This window comes from Chelmon rostratus, chromosome 1 (genome assembly GCF_017976325.1).
Source record: "Chelmon rostratus isolate fCheRos1 chromosome 1, fCheRos1.pri, whole genome shotgun sequence".
Classification (NCBI taxonomy): domain Eukaryota; kingdom Metazoa; phylum Chordata; class Actinopteri; order Chaetodontiformes; family Chaetodontidae; genus Chelmon; species Chelmon rostratus.
In genome coordinates, this window is record NC_055658.1 from 18,932,841 (window position 1) to 18,960,447 (window position 27,607).

General features: G+C 42.7%; 1 protein-coding gene across 1 annotated transcript in view; it reads right to left on the minus strand.

Annotated features, from left to right (window-relative positions):
• kiaa1549lb (KIAA1549-like b) overlaps positions 1–27,607 on the minus strand; it is a 56,361-nt gene that overhangs the window by 25,632 nt on the left and 3,122 nt on the right. Inside the window, exons 2-4 of the mRNA XM_041942549.1 lie at positions 6,153–6,521; positions 2,418–2,912; positions 2,167–2,282 (exon numbers count right to left, since the gene is read on the minus strand). Of these exons, the coding sequence (XP_041798483.1) occupies positions 2,167–2,282; positions 2,418–2,912; positions 6,153–6,521 (980 nt within the window). The remainder of the gene's footprint in view (positions 1–2,166; positions 2,283–2,417; positions 2,913–6,152; positions 6,522–27,607) is intronic.

The following is a 27,607-nucleotide window of genomic DNA, read 5'->3' on the forward strand; positions in this document are numbered from 1 at the left end:
CTAAAAGGAACCCAAGCAATGTTAAAATGGGTGACAGGAGTGCACCGAAGCAAGACACCTCCAGAGACTCCACAGAGAGAGAGAGAACATGTGAGAGCACTGACCTTCACACGGCCAGGACGAACACACAGTCCTCTCTCTCAATTATCTGATACTTCCACATTGAGAAATACAACACGGCGAGACATTTCACAGAGCTGCAGGCATACAAGTAAGCACACAAGCCGAAACATGCACACGCAGATGTACTTAACACTCGCCCGAAATTGCAACACTCTAAAAGCACTTCGACCCACTGGAGACTGGGAGGAGACAACCAAATTTAATTCTAGCCATTACATTTTTTTCACATGTTCAGTGTATGCAAAGAAAAGTACTCTACAAACTAGCTAACGTCGCTCCCAGAGGAACTCTTCATCTCTGTTTTACACAAAAGCTCTCATATTGACTCAAACACACACCTCTCCTGCTCACGGACTGCATTTTTAGCTTAGCCTCTCATAGCCAAGAGGTGCTCCTGATGCAAAGTCATACCACGCTGAGGTATTAGAGGCCTATTGGAGAGAGAGAGAATGGTTTTGGCACAGTGGGAACCATGATTGGTTCCACACGGCTAATCCGCAGACATAAAGATCATTGTGGGCGCACTGGATCTGTTTGTGTCATTATTGCAGAGGGAAAAGATGGGATTGGTTTCCTCCTGAGCTTTTGTTCAACCAAATCTGGTGTCTCCACTGCTCTGCTAAGACTGCCTTTTGGTGAAGTGTGGATGGATTCTGTAGACTCTCACTAAAATCCTGTTTCTCTTTTAAATAGGAGGGAATTGGAGCAACAGTTCTCGTCTACAGCACTGCCACAGTCCTAATCTACATCTTGTTTTAGTGTTGGTACAGTTACTCAAATATGTGACATCACCCACTGCCTTCTGGGACACATTCAGTCAACCTAATTTCTATATTAGTCCTCATCTCTTTTCACATAGCCTACATGAGGGTCCTTGGTATAAGTGCCTAATTCACTCCATGCTAATAAACCTCCAGATTTCCAGTGAAGGCACAAATCACTCTGTCACACTGTTCATCAGCGTTAGAAGATCGTTTGATTATTTAGCCGAAGACCAAGACCGAGCAACAGTTTGGGTCCGTAAAAAAAAAAGCCGCTGTCAGTCAACGCGTCATAATCACAAACTTCTTCACAGGAGCGAATGTCTATGATACGCTTCACATGATATGTGAAATATGAGCTTCAAATAAACATGTTCAATTAAATAGACAGAAACAGAGTAAATCTGAATACCATTGACTTCACTCAATATTCAACTTTTCTGACGGCGCAATGAATCAAATTCTCAGCATCAGAGCACTGAACTTTTAACGCTTCCCAAACGAGGCTGACAAAAAAGTCTGTATTGATCTAACATGTTTTTTTGCATTCATGTGAATTCTAAGCGTACTTTACACCTGGACAGGGATTGTTTTTAGGGAATCTTGTCACAACCGTTCCACCTGTGTCTATGTGTTGATGATGGCTGATTCTGTGGAGATAAAAACATCAGTGTGGATTTCACATACTGACCAGTAAGAAGAGATAATACTCTGTACATAAACCAGATGTGCGACTGTAAATCGGCCCTAACTCCTTCTGCTTAGAGTCGCTTCAGTGACATTATGGGTATCAGAGAAACTGTGAGCCCCTCTCGCATGAATCACTACTTTATCACAGCCATACCATCTTCTGTATTTGTCAAAGGTTCCTTGTGGAGTTTTTCACCACTAGTGGTGCTGTGGACCAATGTTTTTTAAGATTGGGTCCCTGTTTTGTTGATATCATGTGTACATGCAAGTGATACACAGTCATAGCAACAGTCTCTTAGTTTCACTGATGGACAATTGGTGGCAGTAAGGTATCAAGAAATGCGGCAACAAATGTAGCAACAAAGGCAACAAAGAAGAAGATGCTAAGCAAGCAAACGTGGATGTAGCTAAGGAAGGTGATGCATTCAAGGGTCTCAAGGATGAACACACTGTGTTTTAATGAGAATGTACAAGATATTTGTTTAGAAAAAGACTCCACAGGATATATTTGAGCCTAGATGGATAAATGAATGTTGAATATAGTATAACAGCTATGTTTGTTGATTAATCAACAGTAACTGAGAAGTCTTACCTGAGCCTGGGCTGAACTATCATTCAGAGCTTTTCGGAGGCCCTGACTTAGTCCCCTTCGCAGGTTCTGCCTTTGAATGCTGTCCAGCCTGTTTCTTCTGACATAGATGGAAACAACTGAGAGAGATATGGAGACAGACAGACAGACAGACAAAAAGAAGAAGAAACAAAGACAGACACCGGACAAAACATGTTAGAGAAATAGCACCACTTCACTTTTTTTTTTAAGATTGTGGCAAAAGTACTGTTTACCTGTTTTCACCCACAATCTCTCTGTGATGTTGCACTGCTGCGGTGGAGCCTCTGTGGTGGTGGTAAACGGGGAATTAAAGATGGTGGTGGTCCCCCTGGGAGAGCTCGTCCTGGGGACAGGTGGTGTGAACGTTCTCCTGCTGGTCTGAGTCCTGATGGTCGTAGTGGTCGTCGTTCTCCTGGTCACAGGCGTGGGCTGCGGTGTGCTAGCGGTGGTAGACTGTGTGCTTGCTGTGGTGAGTCCTGGGGAAGGCGTGGTAGTGGTGGGGTTTTTAGTTTTGGTGGTTGAAGCTGCAGTTGTGGTGGTGAGCTTGACAGAGGCTGTTGTGGTGTCCTGTCGAGGGGGCAGAGGTGATACCTGAGACATCCTCTCGGTGGGCCCAGCAGAAAGGGTAATTCTGACCGATTGAGAGGGGGCTAGACTGGCCACTTTTTCTTTGGGGAAACTGAGCGCAACTGCTCTGGATGTTCCAGCGGTTAACTCTGTCCCGGTCTCTGTAAGGACAACAAACGTCTCAGTCACTTCCTCTGAATCTAATGACAGGGCCAGACTTGGTGATAAAGATGGAAATGTGGCTCTCATAGACACAGATGATGATGCAGTGCCTGCGTACATGGTTGATGATGCTGACAATGACAATGATGATGTTGAAGCTTTAGAAGCAGGGGGTTTCATATGTAAGGAGGGCAACTGAGAACTTTTGATGCCACCGTATGATAGCGGTGAAGTCTCTGAGGACGATGGTGATGTATGAAACGAAGAAGACAATGGCACCAGCTCCGTTGGTAGGGTTAACCCCCTCAGTTTCAAGCCAGTTGTGTTCTTGTCAGAGCCAAAGAAACTGAATGTGGGGTTGTCTGAAAGTGTGACAGCAATATCAAATGCAGATTCAAGAGAGTCAGCATCTGCCAGAGGGGGGCTGGGCTTGCTCTTATACATCAATTCAAGAGAAGAGGCCTGTGAAGATGCTACGGAGTCAGCGGTTGTGTGAGGGAGGGGCAGAAAATGTTCTGAACCCCGTGCCGATGGAGCAGCAGTGTCTACAGTGGCTGCTTGCTGTACAGTGGCATCCGCAGCAGATCTGAGATTAGCTGGAGACACATTCAGACTCTGTTCTTTATCTCCTGATGTGCCTTTAACATATGTAAGAGATGGATGTTCTCCAACAGTCAGATAAAGTGGATACGGATCACTGGCGACTACAGTTGGATCAGTTAAATTCAATATATGCACATTACGCTCTTGTCCGTCTTCCAGATTCAGATGTTCATATGATGGTCCATCTGCTTGGAAGTTAGAATTTGCCCTATCAGAGCCAATGGATGTATTTTCTAATTCAGATGCAGTGCTTTGAAAAGACAGAGGCTTGCTGGTTTTCCACTTTGTATACGGTGCCATTATATTTTTGCCAAAGCTGAAAATAGCACTAAATATCTCACTGCTGTTTTCTCCATCACTGGAGGAAGTGGTTGCGGAAGAGGAGGCCATGGAGGGAATGCTTGTTTGTGCGTCTAAATAAAAATGAGATTTATCGCCTCTTACACTGGTGATTGATGCCGGAGAGCGAGAAGTGGAGTTTGTCCTTGCTGTTAGGGTGATTTCTGACCAGGAGGAAGGAGTAGACCGCTCATAACGGCCCATGAGTGTCCCATCCTCTTTATGAGACAGACTTTTAAGCGTTTCTGATGCAGCATCAAAAGGTACTGCAGAAAAAAGCATTTCAGGCCCTTCAGAGCGTTTATTCAGCACAAAGAAATCTTTTGTAGTCATGAAAGATGGAAAGTGTGTTGTGAACTGGCCTGATGGAACAGCCCTCTTGTTAGACGCAGTGTCTCTGATTAGACTCGACTCTTCATTTCCATCAAATAAAGGAGAAACTGAAGTCTCTGCAGCGCTCCTGTGGAAGCTCTCAGCAAGCATCTCTCCATATGTCACGTGAGCATCAGAGGCTGATGATGCTTTACTATTTCCTGCATTTATTTCCACCTCTAAAGTCGAAGGTATGCTTTGGAGGGCTCTCTTGGTTTCAGCCAAGGACACTGTCTGGTGAGATTTATCGGGAGGCAGAGTTAGAACAGATGTTGTATAAAGCTTGCGGGGAAACGTTAGTAAAGATCTTGTCTGAAACAGTCTTTGTGAGGAGGTAGTATGGGATGATAATGAGGCTTTGGCTTGGTCTGCAAAATTAACTTCACTACTGGCAGACAGACCAGCGTTGTGCTCAGTGTTGTTGTGGCTGAGAAACGAGGGCAGTCTGAATGTAGGAGGAGTGGGCCGTGAAAGACTTTCAGACGTGGTTTTATAGTTTGCTGGCAACGCTGAACCAGAAAGAGACATTGTCTTACTGTTGGAGGGAAATATCATTTTTGGCATCGACCGTCCTGCAGGCTCCTGAGTTATGCCTTCACGAGACCATGTTTGTGTATCAAATTCTTGAACGTTTATGACTCCATTACTTGGCAAATGAAGTGAATCTGACTCTGATGTGGAGGAGGCTGTACCTGTTCTGGCGATGGAGCTGAGGACAGGACCAGTGGTGGACTCCGGCCTCGGCTGTCTGAGTGAAAGTGAGTTACTCAGGTGAGCTAGAGCGGAAACAGATTGGAGCTCTGCTTCTGCTATCTCTCCCTGGTTGTAATTTATATTGATGGCAGAGACTCTGGAGCTGCCGTGACCTGCTGCCATCAGTAAATCACCAGGACTAGATGCATGCTCAGAGGACGCCATGCCAGAGCGGATAGGTGTTGCGGTTTCAGAGGGAGGTGTTTTAGCTGGTGGAGTCTGGGAGGAAACTGTAAAAAATGATGGTGTGGATCTGAGCGTCACTGCTGGTGATACAGTTGGATTTACAACATGTGGACTGAGAGGCGACAGGATTGCATCTCCAGCGCTTTTGTGAACAAAAGTCGGACTACTTGCAGCTGTCTTGCTTTCCTTTTCCACATATGTCATCTGCTTTAACATCTGCTGCGTGACACGACTGGCAACTGAATAGCCTTTCGGATGGGCAGACAGCAGAGCTGATGTGGGATTTTGTAAAGCTCCCTGCTGCCTTTGATTGATGGGAAACGAGGTGCTAATTTCAAGATCATTGGCCGATACAGAGCTCATACCTCGGCTCCAGGTTTGAGTGGGTCTGTATAAAATGTTTAAAAGAGTAGAATATGATGCATATGTGCTAGCTGCTGGTGTCTCGATTACTTTTGTGCTTGCACTTCTTATGTATGTTTCACTCACTCCATGGATTTTATCTGCTGGTGAGTGTTTTGTCACTTTATTGCTCTTTTCAATGCTGGTTTTACTTGGAAAGTGTGGGGGTCTGGTTGTTATGTTTAGCAGTCCCGGTGTCAACACAGCTGTTAGGCCAATAACTGAATGAGTGGTGGGTTGTGTAGTTGTCAGACTGGCTGTCCAACCCTGAGACCCTGCTGGTGATAATGTTGCTGTTGTCTGAGGGGCAGGGCCGGGTACAGTCCTTTGACTTTGAGATGAAGCAGCAGCTTCGTTCATCCACCCGGCAGAGGGTGGTGGAGACAACAGAGACAGTACAGATGATAACACAGAGGAGATGGATGGAGCTGCAGGAGACACTAATGATGACAATGAAGAAGATGATACTGTCGATGATGAAAACAATGAGTCATCCCTGTTTCCATCTATGAGGGACACGTGTGATGGCCTAGTCGATGCCATGGTAACAGCCTGGGGTGGTGTGGTGCGTTGGTGAGACAGACCTGAGCGGGCAGCGAGGATCCTGTCTCCCGCAGACGACGATGAGGAGGACATCTCTGAGCCCTGGCTGGAACTGTGTGAAGGCCATTGGGTGGTGTGGGTCCCGTCCCTGGTGATAGTCGGCGAGGTTCTAATTTGATCAATGCTCACCGGATGTTTGACAGTTCCTGCCATGACAGTTAAGACAGAAGAAAAGGCAGCCTGCCCCGACAAACCTTCCCCCTCCGACTCTGAGTCACCATCTGAATGGACGACTGAGAAAGGCACCTCCTCTGCCAACGACAGCTCAGCCAATGGATGAGCAGGAGCACCTGCGGCTGCGGGGTCGCTTTGCAAAGAAGAGGAGCCGGAGGCATCATAGGAAGTTTTTTCTGTGAACAGAAAATGAAGAGTTTTGGACTTTTTTGGACAATTAAAAACTTAATTTGTCGGTCAAACTATGTGATGCAAAATTACCTCAAAACTATTGCCTGTTTCAGCTGACATATCAAGATTCAAGATTGCCATTTGTCCTTGAGCATGGACATGTCATGTGTTAGAAAGAAGGTAGATAATAAGAAAGATAATAAAATAAAATAAAGATAATGGAATAAAATAAACTAACATGCAGTAAAAATATGCATAAAAGCAATAAAAATATACTAAGACAATAAAAAATATACTAAAAGCAGCTGCATATACTAAAATGGATATACTAAAGTGCAGCTGACAATTAGGTAAGCGTGTGTGTACTTAAATATCTGCAACAAGCTAACACTGGCCGATATGTTGGACTAGCGCTAGTCGTGATAAACCCCCTTTGAGTGTTTATCCTTTCTATTTGGTAACGATGCAGCTATAAATTTGAGAAATCCCTTAATTGATACTCATCATCTGCAAGTCTGCAGCTGTGAATGTTAACGACTTAGTAAATGGATTTCAGTTGAGATTCTCTGCAGTAAGTAAGTCAAACAACAATCTGAGGGTTTTCAAGAGCAATTAAAAAATGAAAAGCAGGTGTCATTCTAGAGGAGGATAAACAGAAACCAAATTAGCTTTTTTTTCTAAGTGTGGTAACCTAAAAGATTCTCCTATTAATGTCTTAATTATGATCTATAAAGCATTAGTGAATTATTTATCACCCATGAAAAAGGGTGTTTTAGTAGAAAGTGGTACCAAGTTCCTGCCGTCTATAAGCCAAGAAACTGTAGAAACTGACATGTTTTGATACTCTCCCAATAAATTGCAGCATGAAAAATCAGATTGCCTAAGCGGTGGGCACGTTCATTTTAGTCTGCGTGTCAGCACAGAATTACCGTCTCTAAACATGACAGATGAAGCCATTACGAAGAGCCACGTATAGCACCCAACCATGCCAACCAGACCTGACTCAAACTGTACACATTCACAGACACCTGAGTTGTCAGGATCAATTCTAATGGTGTTACATAAGCTGTCGAAGTTATAATAAATAATGCATTGACTCTCAAGTATGAGTTTTTAATTGACTGTTGAGCAATAATCACTTTAACCAACAGTATGTGCCAAGGTGAAAACACATCATAAATACTACTCACACTCCAGGTTTGGAGGTGTAAACACATCTTTCTAATAGTCACAGACAGCACACCAAGGGCAGACATTTATGTATTCCCAAAGGAGGGAAAAAGAGACAGTCTTCAAAGTGGAACAAATAGAATTATTCAAGAGATGGCAGCTGTGTGCACAAGTAAGGCTAAGATAACGCTACTTCTAAAAACACACAATGGACTCATGTTGCAGTGTTTTGCGCCTTTGCAGAAATGATGCCTCAGTAAAAGGCAGATAGAGAGAGACAGAGAGAGAGAGAGAGAGAGAGAGAGATGGAGGTTTACATTACAGGAACTATCATGCAGATGCTGGAGGGGATTAATGCACCAACATGGCCAACATGAAGTTGTCTCTCATCCATTCCTGTCCTGTCCTCTCCTTTTATTCCCCGCACATCCTCGACACATCCATTTATAAAGCTTTGCAGTCCTGTCACACCTCCCACCCCTCAGCATGTTTCCCCTGCTGAAGTGCATCCAGCTAGCACTCACATGCAACTCCTTGAGTGTCCAGAGAAGCTCACGTACCTGGATTGCAAAAGGATACTAGATGCTTCATTTTTCCTTGTGCTGTTGTACAGTTCTGCTTTAATGAATGCATGCTTCGCTTAAATGAATACATGCTTTGAACATAAACTGTAAAATTCAGAGAATTGTCCAGCGCATACTGTGGAAAATTACTGAGGCCCTGGAGTGCATGCTTTCTGAATTACACACATGATGATTAGCCTAAGGCATTGTGTACTCACACAGCTGGCACTGTAAAGCTATCTGAAAACAGTTTTTCTGTCTTTAGATATCTGCCAACCATTAAATGAGAACTGCAGTAGGATTTAATACCGACAAATTCAGCGAAAGTTCCAGGTCACCGACTTCTAATGTATTATTAAATGTCACCAATATCCCAGAGAATGGGCATAATGATTTTTAAAATTTGTTTTCAGAGGAATAAATCTCTGAATTTCATTAGCTGCCACTATTAATTTCTTTAAAACAGTTCCTTCATGCTGTATAAATGATCCCACTTAATTCCTTTTCTTCAGTGAATCACTAATGTGCGAAAATGTGATTAGTGAAATTGCAACACCGCAATTCTTAATCCATTCTTGAAAAACGGTGAAATAAAACAAAGAGCGGGAAGAAGGGAAATGTATTTCTGTATTCACAAAAGAGCTCCACGATAAGACGGACATGTGTCCTGCTTCAAGGCCACTAAAAGGTCAGTCAGTCAAACCACGTGGTCATCAGAATGACAGAGAACTTCCTGGACCCCTCCCTCTGCTGCATGGCGTGCCCACCGGCAACGTGAATTTGGGTGCGCGGGACGGAGGCCAGTCCGAGCGGAGGTGTGGGGTCCACCTGTGGTTTGCCACCTGCTCCGACAGCGCCGAGCATATGGGAGGGTTTTAACAATGGACGAGAGAGGACAAGGCGTGCAGACAAATGCAGATAGCGACAGAGACAGAGGGTGATGAGAAAAAAATCGCAGAGACCCACAGGGACCTGCAGTTTGGTAAAAGAGTGGTACCGGAAGGAGGAAATGCCTCAGCCTTGAGAGCAGATAACAGATGATGCCACATTAATACAAGTAATACTAGACTGTGTAACACTGTGTGGTATTAAGTCAACTTGAGCACTGAAGTAGACAATCTGGATAATTGTTTCAGTCATTCATCAGCCAGATATGCTCTTGGTTAGACAAAGCAAGCATTTTTAATATGGCGTCTTGGGTCATGGGAAGTCGTGATGTGCATTTTTTTTTTCCTGATGTTTTAAAGGCTTTATCAGTTCCTGCTGTGTGAGTTAAGTATTAGCTTCCACACACGGTATGTAATCTCTGCCGCTGTGTGGTCCCTCAATCATAACAGAGGACGGAGTCTGATGCTGCTGTGTAGTAGCGTGGGATCGTGGGAGTTGTTGTCATCATTGTTGAACAACCACCAGAAAATCAATCTGACGTGACTCAGACTCAGAAACGTTCACAGACAAGGTAACGCACTGAAGTTTTACTCAATTGTGTATGTCCATTTGATGGTCGCAGCCATAAAAGCCCTTCAGTTCACACATAACATAGATTCAACAAAGAACATACTGGCACAGAAAATCTGTAAATCTCAGGCAGTGTGGATTAAGACGATCTGTTCAACTTTAGAGCCACTTCATGGGAAGTAAAAGGGAAAAACTGATTGCTACTGCGGTTAAATAACAATGAGATTATAACCACCAGTGAGGACCTGATAATCCAAGCCTGCAATCAATAAAATGTTGCACGGTACACTTCTTTAGTCAAGAGGCAGCTCCGTGATCCTGACTCGTCCTTAAAACCTCCTGCACACACAGTCCACAGACCTCATTTCCACACTCCTTTTTTGCCCCTCTGCAGCCAGCTCTATCTTTAAGCTACCAGGACACAGACATGACACTGCTCCACTCATATTACACGCTGCTTCGCCTTTGCCTTTCAGCTGTTTTTGTTCTCTTATGTGCGGAAAATGGTAAACAAGACAGTATAATTCAATAGTGAGGTGGACAGAGCCCTGGGAGCGGAGAAACAAATTTAAGAAGCCTGGTCAGCTGCCTCTGACAACGTCCCTCCTATGTTTTATGTTTCTGCTTAGAGCTGTTGTTATTGTCCCCGAATTAAAAATTAGAGCTTCAGTGAGGTGGAAGTCTGGAAGTAGAGCATTTTGATTGAAAAACAGTATTTCGACATATGTATTCCACATACCCTCTCGTGTTTTCTGTTGGTCTGTGTATACAGGCAGCATGTCTGTGCAGGGCTGGAGGAGGAGGGTGGCACCGATGCCAAACACTGCTGAGGTGACAGTATGGATGGGAGGGAGGATGTCACACACAGCACTATGCTTTTTTAATGTTTTTTCAGAGGTTGCAAACAGCACAGCAGGCTGAGACACGCATCAGCTGTCTGGAACCTGGCCCGACAGACATTTAACCCCGCAACCACGCCCAGACGCGTACATGGTATTAAAAGAGATGTTCTTTCAGTCAGTCGCTCATTTATTACTCCTGACAAGGAGGTTACAGTACGCTTTTGGTCCTGCGCGACTGTTTCTCTGTGGCCAAGAAGACAGAGGAACATATCATCCGTTGTTGGCATGATTGCGGGAACTGTTTAAAGTCAGGCTGTAATTTGTGAAAGAAGGAGAAACAAACTCCTCTTCTTACAAATGAATAAATTGATTCATGAGCAAAATAACTCACACTCTGCTCAGTTCACACACTCTGGGCTCCGCTTGCAGTGGTTGATGAAGTGTTCAGATCCTTTACTTAAGTAAAAGTGCTAATACCACACAAGTGACCGTCCTGCATTGAAATGTGTACTTTTGCAAAAGTACATAAGTATAATCAGGAAAATGTTAGCTGTATTAAAAGTGAAAGTTCTCGATGTAGAAAAATGTCCCTTGTGACAGTTATACATACTGTATATTAATGTCTGCTGTTAGAACCATTTTGCATCTGAAACTGAAACTAATGATTATTTTCACTATGGGTTCATCTGTGGATTACTGTCTAGCTTAATTGATTGTTCGATTTGTAAAAAATTAGTAGTAAGAAATGCAGTGAAAATTACCCAGAACCCAAAGTGACACCTTCACAATGAGTCCAAACCTGGAAATTATTCAAACATAAATTAATACTATTGAATCAATTAAAAGGAAAAGCAGCAAATACTCATATTTGCAAAGTATGAAAAGTTTGACAATTTTGCATAAGAAACTACTAAATGATGATCAAAATAGGTGCAAATTAATTTCTTGTCAATCCATTTATCCACTACTCGTTTCAGTTCTGCTTGTATATCTTCATGTGTTTTCTGTGCAAAATTCTTAATTTGCAAAGTAAGAAATGACTAAAGTAAAGTGCAAGTGCCTCCAAACTGTACTTAAGTACAGTACTTGAGTAAATGTACTTACATTCCACCACTGTCTACTTGGTCTGGTATAAGCAGTAGCTTATGGTGGCTAACGTTAGCTTATATTGCTAATAATTTCTGACTCCTGTTGCACTACAGGTCAGTATTGATGACCATCTTGCGGTTGTCATGTGCCACCGTGGGCGCTGTTCAGCAAACTTTACCTAGATTTGATCAAGTATTTCTTGATGTTGCAATAAAGGTAATTTATTATCAGTGAGTGAACTCGAGACATTCTGGCACACATCCCTAAATGACGTGACCATCTTTCACTTTGAATATTTTGCAGATCCAGAGTCAAATTTCAAAAAATGTTTTCTTACCTAAAAAAATTAAGACGTTTTGCAGATTGTGCCGCCTGGTGGATGAATGCAATTTCTAGTTAAGAAATCTGCTTGTTTTGCTAAAATGACTTAAAGTGCACATCTAACAACTGCCACATCAAAGCTCGTTTATGTTCGGAACATTTTTATCAATTGTGTTGAGAATGCAGCCCTCTGACACCAGTAATCTCTCCCTTTTCATTGATAAAATGATAAAAGACATATTCTTGAAGGAAAAAAAACAGCTCTGGGCAATACAATGACTCAGGGGAGGCTAAGCACTCTCTCAAAACCTATTTTTCTCTGTCCTGCTCTGTGTCTTGCTCTCTCTCCCTCTCCCTCTCTCTCTCTCTCTCGCTCCAGATAAAAGTCAGCCTATCTACCGACGCTGAGGCTCCTCGTCTTTTCCAGCCTGACATGTCGACACACTGACTTCTGTCCTGATGCAGCTCAGGACGCTGTAGTCATGGCTCATGTTGTTGCACTCTGTCCACTCCTATTACTGCTCACCACGGCTGTTTTCCACTGTCCTTGTCCCCTGAGCTCGAGCTAGCCTCATTTAGGATTAAGCAATATAATGATGTAGGAGAGATTTGTCAACTGGTCTTTATTAGTGGGCACTGAATACTGACTGGTAATTAAATCATAACTGGTACATTGTACTTCCTGAATAGCCCAACGCTATATTCATTTCTTGGTGTATCTGCATCTCTCTATACTCAGGGATACATTAGGATAATGTTTCTATCGAGTGTCTCTTTCCGCTGCAGGCTCAGTTAAACACAGCCGAGAGCCATTATTCAGGGCTTTTAGCAAGCTTTTTGGAAAGTGACGGGGACACATTCCCTCCACTCTCACATGAGCGATCATATAGTATCTGCTACCTTAAACCCTTCTGTTGAAAGTGAACAAACAGCAGCCAAACTTCAGGGTCCAATTATGTAAATTCATAAATTAAAGTGCTGCAACGACTCGGTGGATAAAGGATACGGACACAGTTCTGCTGAACGGAGCAAATTATTCCAGAACGGAAAAAAAAAATCTTTGGATTTGATGCGAATATATTCAACATTTTTACAAGGCTGCTGTATTATGTTAATGATCTTTATCTCTACAAAAGGGTTCCAAAATATGGTAACAAGTGCATTTGATATGCACAGAGATAGTCAAGTGATTAAGTCCCTAAATGTGGAACCAAATGTGCTGACCAAAGAATGAACAGAGCTTTTACATCTGTGTCTCCCTTACTTTGCAACGGCACTCGGCCGTTACAGTCAACATGAGGAAAGAACAGCAATTAATCTGCTAAATGGACGAGTGTCTATATCTCAAATATCACACAAAAATATGCTTATCATTAAGCCACATTTGTTAAATGATGTCCCCCCAGCTGACTGCCCTGTTCGAGCGCTCACTTTTAAAGTGCTGACTGTGGATGCTCCACTGGCAACTGGAAACTGTGTTGATGAGCTGTTATCTATTGTGGTTTCACAATGAGACTAATACTGGGGGCCTTAAAATAGACCATCGCATTAACAACTATTATATCAGCAGTGAGGAGTTAGAACAGTCTGAACGATGTAAAAGCATGAATGACCTTTACAATCAGTTGAATGGCTTTTTCTTAACTGAAAAAAGACGCACTCGTCCTCCACACTTGTGTCACCACAGAAAACCTCTAAGACTCTGAAAGTTAAACTCTTTAGCTGGTTTCAAATAACATTTCTAGCACTGAGGGGACTAAATAAATTTACCATGTATTTTTTTTAGCTTTGATGAAAGATCTTCTGAAGAAGCTCAGACTTTCTGGGAGTATAACGGCTGAGTGGCCTATTCAATATTAATACTAGACAGACAGCACGTTAGCATCAGAGCAGGGCAGCGAAATAAAAAGCAGTGCTGTTCTGTCAGAGGAGGAGTGATTTCTGTGCTGATCGCAGAGGAGCTCCATACGCTTAACTCTTCATATTGCAGTGCACTGCGGCGCTGAAGACTACACTGACGTCTACATGTTATAACTCTGAGGAAAACCATACTGCACGAGACTGAGCTTCCTCACTAAAGTTGGTCAGCATGTCTACAATAAAATGCTTATTGATCAGTCTGTAATTATTAAGGATCAATGGCTCAAAGAGGTGATCTAAACTTCAGCGGCCCCAGATAAACTTGCAGAGAATAACTAAAGGCAAGCCTCTCCTTTACCCTGACTATAACTATGCCCAAACGTCATGCCTCTTTTATTTCCTCAAATGTAAAATAAAACAGTCAACGTGCTCGTTTGCCGTCAAGTGGAAAAGCAAATGTCCAATATACTTTTCTCACAGCGGATATTCTGACTTGTCATACTAATAAAAGCACAGCTGGAAGTAATAACTTAAGCGATGGCTCAGCTCCATTAAGAGTCCCAGTAGCCAGCCTGATTGATAGCAGGGACCTGAACAGGCTCACCTAAATGGAATGCACTCGTTATTTATGTTATTAATTACACCTGTGTGTTTCCCTGCAATGACTTAAAAAGGTCTCCATCAAGACAAAGCTGCTCCTGTGGAAAATGGAACATTATTACTTGGATTAGAAGCAGACGGGTTAAATTTAGGGGGAAGCTGGGTGCGTTTTATCACGAAACAACACTCCGAACGCACTGATCATTACAGATTCATGGTATATAAAAATGTAAGAATATTTTCAGGGTGAAATATTCCTTTGATGCGTGCAGCGATCAGATGAACCTTGCCGGGGCAGACAGCATGACTGGAAGTCAGACAGCTCAGTCGGGCACTGCAGGCAATCATAGTCCCATTAAAACCACCAAAAGTAAGTCATCTTTCACTTCAGCATCATGCCCAGAGGCAGCGCTGGCCTGTGAACTGTCGTGGTTGAAAGCAGAGAGAGTGCGAGCGCTACAGATAAAAGCAAAGGTAAATACATGTACTGTCTTGCAGTGGAAGCACCATACCGATGAAATATAATGATTGTATTTGCGTTTCTTCACAAAAGACTGTTTTCATCTGAAATGTTGGGGTGGTACAAACAGTGAAAAACATATATCATTTATGCTCTTGAATGTATATTTCAGCGATTTGGTTTGTGTATATTGTGCCCACATTGTGTGCGAACAAAGCTCCAACCCAGATTTAAAACATTCAGCGCCTCATCAATTGGGACTTCTTGTCCTGGTTTAACCTAACACACACACATACATAGAGAGAAGGGGCTGTATCGCACTCGAGCTCATGGCCGTCTCCTGGGGCCGTGCATATCGGAGCAGGCAGGGGACGAGTGTAGGAGTTTAGCTGCATGCTGGGGCTGTGATGGGCCGTGGGATTACACTACAAAAGCCATTTGACATGGCAGGCTGTGGGTGTGAAATGACAGGTAGGGGTCAAGAGAAGGCATCAGATAGTGACGCGGCAGCTGACTGGACTGCGTTCTGGTTAAGATGAAGGTCTCATCCTGAGTTATGTGTTTGCTCTGCTTAAGTTTGAGCATATAAATTGATAAATTGAGTGACACACACCACCAAAGGTTCGCTGTCGAGTCCTTGACCTCTAGCAGAGCCATGGAGGTGTTTTTCTATGGGCGGGACCCCGTCGTTTCCATCGGGCGCAAGGACGCACATGCACCGTCCAATGGTTTCACACTACTCCGCTGATCCACAGGTGGCAGTAACACGCTGAGAAATTCTGCAATACGCCAGCAAAGGGGGTTAAAAAGAAGACTGCAAGCTCGTAAACATGTATGGTAGCAATGCTGGATTTTAAATACTTTGCAAATGTTTCATGAGAAAGAAAATGAATTCATCACATTTCTTCTAACTTAAGACTGTGCATTTAGGTGAGTAACACTATATGTAAACATAACTTTACAAGTAAGCCACACCTTTAAACTGACATCAGCATGTACAGACAGCAGATCTCCTCTATAGTTTAAATCAGTGTGCATTTGCTAGCATAACGTTTAATGTTGTTTGATACTGATCAATACTGTCAGGGATAGGCTGAACAGTCATTTTGCATGCTGCAGCTGTTTCAGTGTTGAGTCATGATGTATGATTGCATACTCAACCTAAATGAGGTAAGTTTAGAAACAGAAAATCATGGACCAAAAAGTGGAGCCAGGTCAGCAGCCAGTTGAGAGAGATTCACTTCCACACGCATTGCTTATCATGGCTGGATCTACTCCGGTTCTTCAGGTAAGACGCGTGTAACAGTCACATAATACAGACTACAAGCGAACCATCACTAAAACAGATGAATAAGTCATCTGTCCCTGCAGAGTGACCTCAGTGAAGGGTTGAGGGCTGCAGTCTGCCGTCTGAAAGACCAATACATCACAGGGAGGGTGGGTGAATTAAAGGCTTGGTCACCTGTGACAGTCTGAGAAAAAAAAAGACTCCACAAGAGAACTGTGGTGTCACTGCTTGGGAGATCACATGGCTTTGCCTCTGACTTTCTAATTGGGCCCTCAGAGAGACTTCAGAGGAAGTCAAAGCTCATCCTGCTAAGTGACAGACTTACATGTCCTGTGCTAACCCCCTGCACAAATGCAAGCTCTTACTATTCCCATTGCAACACACCTACAGTGCAGCAGTTATTTTTTACATTTTTTATCATCAAATAGTAAACTTTGTTGCTTTCTGTCATAAATGCTGCAACATGTTGCCCTTCCTTGGCATTTCTGTGTGTGCCTGCTTTGTAGAGCATGAAGAAATGTACGAGCTTCTAACAATACATAATAAGCAATGAATAAACATCAACAGTTTATGAGCGTTTAGTCTGTGCATGTGGAACGCACTACGGCTTTCTTCCTGTTCTGTTCAGTAGATTTCCTGGAAACATCCATCACAAGAACATCAGGCCAAAAACCCCCAATTGGTCTCATGGGTTTATGGCAATAATACTGATTAACTGAAATTATTTTATTTTTAATTTATTTAAACTGAATTTCTACACGATGGCATCTTGCACCTCTAGTTTTCGACATCAGTGTCATTAAGGCAAAATGTCTGCATTTACTATACCAGGTGAATAAAGTGACTCTTCTGACTGATTCTGTCACAGCGATACATAATTCATGCCTACCATGTCAAACCAAATTGCCTCTGGAGTCTATTAACATAAACATGATGCGAAAGAAGATCACAGGGCTCTTCAGTGACATAACAAAGATATACTGCACCTATTTGCCGAGCTAACCATCAAAATAAAAACCTTCCTACACTTGACCTCCATCGTGCACGCAGGATGGTGAGCAGCTCAACCAAATAATGATTTCAAGTTGCTTTATATGATATATTATCACATGTCTAGAGCCATGAATTCATTCAGAATCACACAAGAAAAAGCAGAATTAGCAAAAACAAATAGTCCCAATTATACTTTCTCACAACAGACGACCCCCTGTGATTACCTAATGAGCTCCTGAGAGGTCCCCAACCCCCGGACTGGACACCTACAGTACGGTACTGAGCAGATGCACTGGCTCTGACCGTATTTATTGGCTACGGACCGGTGCAGGGGAGGTTAGCCGAGACACGAGGAGGATGGAGGGAAGAGGACAATGAGGGATAACAAGTGGGATAAGCCTGTTAAGCTTCCAGGATCCCCTCTACAATCCACCATCGAGTCAAGTGCAAGAATGTCATAATGTATGTAATACTGTCACAGCGCCCCATAATCTGGGGTCACTACAAGCAGCGGGCCGCAAATTAAGATGCTCATATTTTAGCCACTGACAGTATTTGAAATTTTTTGGACTCAAACAGATTTTGGAAGTTTTAAAAAGGCAAAAATGCTAAGAATTGGTCACCATGTCAGATCAGGTGACTATAGAGTCATTGATCTCGCCATGATTTGGCCTTGCTGGGAAGCTGTTTATTTCAACCAAACCAGAGTTAGTGGTGATTGTTAGAACAGTGAAAGATGAACCACAAAGGTTTTAGTGAGTTTTATTTTGTTTCTGTGAAGTTTGAATGAAGTGCGATTTTGTGATAAAATTACTGTTTCTACAAATGGAGTCTGGCTGTTTCTGGTTGAACAGAAAGGATCTTACTTCTCTCTGTAGGGATCATTCCAATAAGTCGTCAGATACTTATTACAACAATCTGAGTCTGTGATAGCAAAAATAAACACCTTCAGTGGACGTACACTGTCGGTGTGTAAACATCTGGAGAGATTATGTTGCGGCGTGCTTCCTCAATACTAGACCTATTTCCAAAATTGTTATATCCATTAGTCACATGGGAAAAAATATGGCTCATAAACACGGGTAGTATTAGACTGGAATTTTCCCCATTTGTCAGCAGAAACTCTGCACACAAAATCACTTTCATTGATTGAAAATGAAATGTAGGTCAAGCTGAAATGAGCGAATAATCCAACAACACAGTACAGGACATTTTTGTATTTGTTAATTTTGTAATGGTTAGGTATGCAGATCTTATAAAACACATGTTTATGCTGAAATAATATACATAGTATAAAATATAATATATAGTATAATATAAGTAGTATGTCTCTCACTGTTTTGGTTTTCCCTCTTACAGACATGATGCATATTTGAATGGTTCGAACCTATGTGTATTTTTTAGAAGGTATTATCAAACATCTGTCAATATAAAGAGCTCATTCTGAGGTAACGAAGACACGATTCTTATTTTCAGGAGAAAACCTAATTATAGATAATATAGTCAACCTCTGCCAATGGATCCCCTTAAATCCTACACACTGGTCCTTTAAGTATGTCTTCTTGGGCTCTGGAAAATCGTGAATTGAACAGTTGTATTATATTTCATAGACCAAACATCTAATCAATCAAACAACTCACATTTTATGAAAATAATCATCAGTTATAGTTCTTGCTTATGCATCTGTGGAGGTGCATGGAGCCCACGCTGGGAGCCACTATTCAATAAGATGACCTCTGGTTGTGTTTTGTTAGTGCTGGTGAGTCAGTGACAGATATTAAATGGGAAATTTCATGCAGTGCATATAATGTGCTGTCCTCACTGAAATGCTTCCTGCGCATCAAAAAGTGGAGCTGCTCCTGACCAGAAAAGAAACGCCAAAAAAACAGTTTACACAACACCTCCTTCTTCGGGGCACATTAGAAGACACAGTGAGCAGGAGCAGAGGAAATCTTCCGGATACAGTTTGCAGGTGAGAACGAAAACACGACTTGGCTGCATTATGCATTTTAACACAGCTGAACACCAAGTCAAACAGCACTGACAACACCGTTCATGCATCACATCGCAGCGACCATACAGTCAACCTCGACACTCTGCGCAGTCAAAGCAAACACGGAGATGCCCACCTCCTCCAGCAGGCAGCATGATGGATGAGCTCTCGCACAACGGCCTCGGTTACATCCTCAACTCACCACAACACCACAGGGCCAATGGCTGTGTCACTGCAGCTGCTGCTCTCATGGTGGCCATATAAGATCCTGCTGTCACGTCCTTAATGAGCTTATTTTGCAGATATTTACACTCAGGCAGTGCCTATAGATACACAGTAACTCATCATCTGGTACATTTAAAGAGCCACTCCAGTGTTTTTAATCACTGCAAATATACATTACATTACTGCTGCAGTGTTTCAGATTGTTTTTACTAGCTTAGCACTGGTTTTATTAAATTCTTGTGTGCGCTCTAAGGCTTGCTATTAAGATGTGTGCAGCAAAGTTGTAATTTCACACTGATGTAACGATTCCCTTTCATTTCCGTTCTTTCCTGCATTTTGAAAAGTGTGGAGATGCGCAATGAAATGATTCAGAAGTAATTATGTAACGCTCTTTCAGCTGAGTGAATAAACAAACCCCTAATTAAGGAAGTTAATTATGAGGACGTTTGAGAAAACAAAGAGCGCTTAGAGGGCATATTCAAAGTTAACAGACACATTGAATTTAAAACCATAAAACCTGGCTTTTCAAAGGCCGTCTTATGTAAGTGAATGAAGGATTTAGATGCAAGACTTGACAGTAAATAAAGGACCAAATACTCAAAAACAGATTTTTTTCCTAACCATCCAACACTTTACTGTAATGACAAAAGCAAAATCAATGGATTATACATCTCAAACTGCTTTGGCAGAGGTTGCACAAAAAAAAAAAACTAATGAGTCTTGAATGCTGATATTTTTTTACATACTTAACAACAGGAACAGGATCGCTGTGCAATCCATGGAAATCCTGACATTGCCGTTTTTTTTGCGATGACTGAGATGTTATAACAGCTGGTAATTCAACATCAGCAGTACCTGCTGTGGCGATGTGGACAGAGATCACTGCAGTTTGAGGTCCTGTGCTTTGGGGTAGACGAGTGTCAGGCGATTAACTTCAGCTAAAGGGAAAGACGGCAGAACTAACAATGTCTTGTCTCTTTCAAGACATAAAGTCATGTGTTGTAGTGTTAAAAGATGGCGTTATAGTGAGATAGATCTTTCACTTGTTCCATGGTGATAATTTTGTTAGCAAAACAAGAGTATAAGGGGAAGACATGCAAGATCAGTGAAATTGATTGATTGAAGTGGGGTATCTCTTGTACGGCCATCAAGAGACGCAACACACTGTATGTTCTCTTCAGAGTACAGCACTTTGAGCATTTAGGGGTTTGGACATTTGCATTTAAGGGTGGACGGGGAGAAATAAGCTTTTGGAAAACGATGATAGAGGCCTGGTTGGACGAGTTCAGGGGCAATGGAGTTAAGAACAGAACTAACCATCACCTCCTAAATGCAACACACACTGGCAGCAGATGATGCCTGATAAAACACCAGCTCCAACTGCTTCCTATAATGCAGCCTGTGTGCGTTGCACACAACTGTCTCCATGGTAACTTATTTTAAATGTTCACACAGCTGATCGGTGCAGCTCTTGTCATTAAGCTTTGTGACTTTGCCGTGATAAATAGTGACTTGATGGACATCTCAGTGCAGCACTGTTTTCCTGCTTTGCGAGTGAAACACAAACAGCATTTTCAAATACCATGCACGCTGTCTAGGCTACCGCTGTGCAACCCTGATTCTAAAAAAGTTGGGACGCTGCGTAAAGCGTAAATAAAACATACTTCAGGGCATTTCACTGATTCTACTGGACGGCATTCAAGATGTGATGAACAGAGTTCAGACGAGGCCATCTGCCTAGAGAATGTCTTCTAATTCAGATGGTTTTTGGCAGAAAATTAAAAACTTAATACAAGTCTTCATTTAGATTTTTTATCAAGATTATCTGTCTGCTTACAGTGGCCCACTGCAGATTTATTCCAGTTGAGTTTAATGCCGGACAGACAGATACTATTAAGAGGATGGACGGCCCCACGGGAGCCATCTTTTCAGGAATGGTTTATCCAGCAAGGCAAGGTGGCCTCCTTTGAGCAGGGTTCTTTCAGGATGAGAAATACGAGCGATCAGTGGATATCAAGACAGGAACAGTTCTTCTGATGTGCATCTGTGGTGTCACATGAATGAAAGTGTTAGCATAAAAACAGTAAGACTGTACATGTATTGTAAATATATTATGACAAGTGGAAATAAATGGATTTTAGGATGTTTGATTTTCCTTTGTCATTGTATCTTTTCCTTGTTCTCTCGCTCTCACTCTTTTGGTGTGCGATGAATTGTTGGTCCACTTGTAACCTGTTGCCTAGAGCGAAAGATACAAGTTTTAAGCTCTTACTCTGAAGAGTGTCTGTCCATTCATATCAAGCCCAAGCCACACTTCTTTGTCCTCTTTACCTACAGACTCTTGAATCCGATATTCTGTCATTCTTCTAATTTGAACTTGTGCACATCCCGATCCCTCACTATGACAAAGTTAACTTAACGGCTGCCATCCATGGCTCGAAACGACGTCTACTGTCAAGGAGAGGCCTGTCTCCTAGGTGACAATAATATTACTGAGGTGCACGTACACCGTGAGGTTCCATGGTCTAATCCTACGAACGCACTCTTGACCTTCGCAGGCACCAAAGCAACATCGAGACAGTAACACTCTGCACTGCGCTTCACTGATATTGCACCAAGCGCTAAAACTGTTAATTTGGTTTTGGTTTGTTTGATTGGTTGGTAGCTGAAAAACAGAGACATCCATTGTTGTTACTGAATTACTGAGCTGTAGGTCTCCTGTGCAATATATCAGGTGTATTTCAGCTTCAACGATATTCACTTGATATTAAGAAACATCTAATACGATGGCTCCCTAATTTAAAAAAGTTTAATACTGACCAAAGGTAATGTTCCCCCTCTGCAGCAGGTTACAAAGTGCTGAGACACACACGTCGCACGAAACACGGCACGGCGACGCACAAGCTGGGACAATCTCTGAGGACAGGCTAATAAGATACCCATGAAGGATGAAGGGAAACAAACTCTGAAGCCCATACAGACATTTGCTACAGATGGGTATGAGCTTGAGCATGTGCAGAGGCCTTGCTTGTGTGTGTTTGCATGTATGCGAAGGGTTAGTCCTCCAGAGGCTGCTGTGGAACTACACACTCGGATTATCCCAGTAATGAATTGGCCTGTGGGGAACAGCTCGTCTCATTTGAAGACTTAAGGGGTGACTTCAGAGCACTAAAGCAGGAGCATAAATCAAGCAAATGCAACGTGGTATAGATTTATGAATGTGCATAAAAGTGAGTGCATTTCAGTAAGTGTTGTGTGTGAGAGAGAGCGGCTGTAGGAACATTTCCCTCTCATTTAAAAAAACATGTAAAAAAAAAAGAAACAGTACCGTGGATGACAGATTTTAAGGTTTTATCTTTACATGGTTCCAGTTTAATACATTCAAATTTCAACACTATGTCCCACCACATACCCTACTTTAGTTTGTGCAAGTCATTCGAATTACCTCCAAATGTGATGAGCATAAGCACTAAAACCACCTCAATAATCTGTCAGGAGGAACACTTTTAAAGTCCTATGACAGCTGATTACTGATTAATAAGATAGGCTTCTATAACTGTTGAACACTTCCTTTAATGCTCCCTGAGTTCAGCTCACTCTTGATGCTTCGCTGACGCTGTCATCGCTGCCTCCACTCTCAACCTGCTTCACTAAAGCTAGAAATCAGAGAGCAGAGAGGCCCCGTGTCTGTGATGTCACTGGGATTTTGAGTCAAAGGCTCCTCCGTGGACCGTCAGTGGGTTGGTGATGCTGCATGAATGGCGGATCGGTTGTGAGCAATCTCTAAGACTGATGCTCTCATATTGTTGTTGAGGAAGAAATTATTTCTTAAATGAATATTACATTACTGACTATATCTCCGATTACTATTACTATATAGCAGTAAATTGTGAATTTGCATTTATACTCTAATGATAAAATGGATGGTCAGTGCAATGACTAACAGTCCAATTAGGGCACACACAAAGACATACCCACATTTACATGACAATATGGAAATGACGTGAGGTTTGTAGGAAATTCGTGGGAAACTCTCAGAGCAAAAAAAAAAAGGGGGTCATGGACCAACAATTCAAATGTACCATTCATTGGTCGTTTTCTACAAGAATATCAACTCAAATTAATGCATGAATGTGAACGAGGTTACTTGCAAAAAAAACCCCACAAGGAATAAGTATCAACTAACTCTAAAGCTCTTTGCAGCTTTTTAGCTTTTTTCACGCTATTTTAGCCACATATCTCAGCTCCATGGCATCAATATTGCTTTTCTAAATCTCCATTATTATTAGATCCTCATGTTTTTGATTGCATACTTGCCAACAAAGGACCCATCATTACCCGCTAAAGAAGCGGGACCTTCTACACGCACAGTGGTGAGCAGCTAACTACCCAGCGCATCTCTTGCTAGCTTTGTCCTGCATTTCCTGGCCAATATTCCTCATTGAAGACAATGTTAGCTAGCAGAAAGTTGCTAGCAAGCTAAGTTGGTGGAGCCCAAAACAGAGCAAAAGGAAGACTGAATATTAGACTCAAACAAGACCCAAATTGGACAATTATGTTATCTCATGCTTGTTACATTTGAAAGTAGGCAGCTGTTTGCTAGCATGTGAGCATTGTCATTCATCCATTCATTCATTCAAAATACTTCAATAACGGGATTTACTGGGCTTTGCTGGGCCTCGCTGTGTGAGTGTGTGCATGCTCACTTTGCTAGCTGCTAAGTGTGTAACGTTTCGAAGGCTCAGTATGTCTTAGCGCGTCTCAGTGATGTCACGCTCCCGCCTCCAGGGATTGGCTGAATAGTACACAGTGTCACAGTACACAGAGGCATCTGTGTGAAAAAGCAAAGCCTACAGCTACACTTAGCATTATACTTAGCTTTTCCATTTCTAACAATAGTAGACAAAAACTAAATATGATGCCATGACAGTGTGACACCATTAAATGTGACTGATGACCCCGTCTGTGAAGAGGCAACCCCTCCCCTCTCTCTCTCTCTCTCAGTCCTTCTGTCCTGCTCATTTATGCACACCACACTAAATCCTGGCTTGATCCAGCCTGATTCACTTCTGGTAAAAATCATCTTTAATTTTGAATGTCCGTATCTGTCACTTTCCCATGAAATCACTCAAAGCTACTGAGAACGTCTTCACTTGATGAAACATGACAAAAAACACCAGTCATGGCGCCATCTGTGGCTCCCAAGAGTTGCATCTACAGGATCATTTACGCAGCCATGGCCAATAAATCACACTTTAAACACAACATTGAACAACTTTCAAGTTTCTCCTCTACACCCATGTTAAGCCCACACAGGCGATTTCATCTATTTTGGCTGATTAGGTAACTCCGGGGGTTGGGGGGGACAGTCCAACATTCACACCCACTTGTGCATCCTGGTTGTTGTAGGCTTTCTAACTTTTGAGCAAAAGGGAATACCACAGCCCTTTATCTCTGTTTTCTCTGCCCATCTAGCACCAATTTAAAGAATAATTGCATCTTTCTACTGCATAGAGAGCCTGTCCAGCAGTGAAACAACCCTTTGAGTTTAAGTGAGATTTTCAACTTTCCTTTTCTATAAAATAGACTTCTTGAAAGATAAGTTCCCATATTAGTTCTTAATATGTTCCTTCAAATCAGGATAAACTTACGTATCTATTACAATTGGACTGTCCCTTTGCACACATTTTCGTTGACATTCGTAAAGCCAGAGAATATGTCCCCTGACATTCTGATCACCTCTAGGTTGGTTACTAGCTTTGCATTTTGATATATTTGTTTAAAAGTTTTATTCTAAAAGGTAACACAATCGGAATTACATTTTTAAATGGACAGATTGTATTCTTACAATCTAAAAATCCCCTGCCTCTGTGTCTTGGTTACCTCGGTTAGCGAAATTTGAGAGATTCATTAGATGCAAAACAAGCTGTTATATATTCATTCTAAAAGATGGAGGATGTCTTCCAAATTATTTAAAATCGGACGCTCCTAAATTTCCCAGAGCATCAGGCCTCTCGCTTTGCTGTTTGCTGTGGTCGCGTGGGATGCCGTGTGATGAACAGCGGCCTTGTGCGGAGCAGTGTGGTGGTGTATTATACTGTGGGTCCCCATAAATCAGGCAGCCTGCTGTCCTTCCTCAAGCAGCAGCAGCACAGCCGAGCCTTTATCCACCATCAACCTGCACCACGCCGCCAAAGCACAGGGAGATGGACAAAAGAGCAGCGAGGCACAAAAGTATGGAGAGAGACTGAAGGGAAGCACACACACACACACACACACACACACACACACACACACACACACACACACACACACACACACACACACACACACACACACACACAATATTCCCTGATTGCACTAAACTGTACAAGGGATAAAGCGAGGCAGATGGTCCAAGATACTAATTAGAAGCCTGTTTGCCTTTCTGTGCCGATCTATGTGTTGTAGCAGGGCTGCCTGCTTTGTTTACAGCAGTGAAGGAGAAAGACTGCAAACCTTTTGACTTCCTTTAAGGTGTGACAGAAAAAAAAGAGCCCTGTGAGTACATCACTGAGGAGACGGATAATAATGACTGTTCTTTTACGCTCAGAATGATTGCCAGCACTAATATATTTTTAATCACTTCATAACACTCTCATTCTGCCCTTTTGGCATTTTCATTTCTGGCACTCAAGTTCTTGCATAATGTTGAACAGATCTCACACAGTCTCCCTGTCAAAACATCGGCATCACGCGCAAAAGAAAACAGATGGAGAACTGTGAGCAGAAAATAAACAATGCTCTCTTCTTGTTTTGAAAAATCACCACTGGGTTTTGTCATCTGACTTTTCAATTTGATATCTGTCTGTTCCCTGAGACAAATGTCTGTATCACGATGGATCGCAAATCCAATGAGAGGCAACAGCTGAAGCTCCACCGAAAGAGATACCACCTATCTTGACTGCGCACGTGCACATACATCTTAAGCTCTGCTGACAGGCTTACCCACAAGATAATTAACTGTTGGCTGTAAATCACTGCAACGAGGTGAAACGAGGGAAATGATCATGTCCTCTGTGTGCTCCCGAAAAACCCAGAGCTCATGCAGACGGGTCATCAGACCGAGGGTGAGTCATGGTTGCTGTTTTTCAAAAACCAATTCCTGGAAGCTTTTCTGACATTAACCATCGCAACAGACCTCAAAAGGCTGTGGCGAGGGGAGGGAAAGAAAACTGCAAGATACTGAAGCGCACAAAACGAGGAAAGCCACAAAGCGGCGAGCGCGCTGTGATGTGCAGCTCCCTGGTCAACTGACGCACATGTTCGCAGTCACTTTACGGGTATGAGACTGCACTGCAAAGAGTGAATGGCTCTGAATCTTGCTGCCATGTGTCCTTTCATTGAATTCCTAAGCAGAAAGTGATGACTGGCAACAGCTTAGGGATAGCATCTCATACAGCAAGGTCTGCGAGGTTAACCCCTGTCAAAACTAAGCTGTCAGCACTCATAAGCAACTGGCGGCTTGTGTAGTAGGAGTAAACAGGGCTGACGTCAGAGGAAAGTCACTTGATCGTGGAAGGAGCAAAGATGTCTTTGCTCCTTCCTCGTGCTGGTGCTGAACACAATTTCGCCAGCTGTGTTAATAAGGAAGCAATAAACCAGACGAGAGATCCTGCAGTTAATTAAAGATCAGTCCAAGAGCATGAAAAAGCTTCATCTTTGCAGCCACATTACCCAGGATGCCCTCACTGCACCCTGCGCTGTCCTCTGCTCCCTGAGGGGCAAATGCTTTTTGTTGGGCAAAAACTGGCATTCCCATGGAAACCACATGAGGAAGCTGTGAGTCAGGATATTACCAGCTCACAGCGCGTTTCTCATTCAGGAAATTTCTCACACACACACACGCGCAGTCCAACCGATACTGGATTTTTGAGGCCGATACCGATATCGATCTGACTAATATTGAAGGAATCTCTGTCTGTGCGTCTGTTTGTCCTTTGATGTTCTCAACAGCCGTTCATCTGATCAATTTCGCACTTGCCAGCCGTATTTCTGAGGACCCAAAGAGGTGCAGCATTGAGTGTGAAGTAGTTTGGATGAGAAAGCTGAGGAATACTGCGAGAGCCGGAGAGCCCCTATAATTCTAGACGTCCACGTGCACAAGTTTAAAGGACATTCTGTGAATATGTTGTACCCGGAGCCGTGCAGACCGAGGGTCAACCCACACGTTCAAGACGCTGTCAGTGT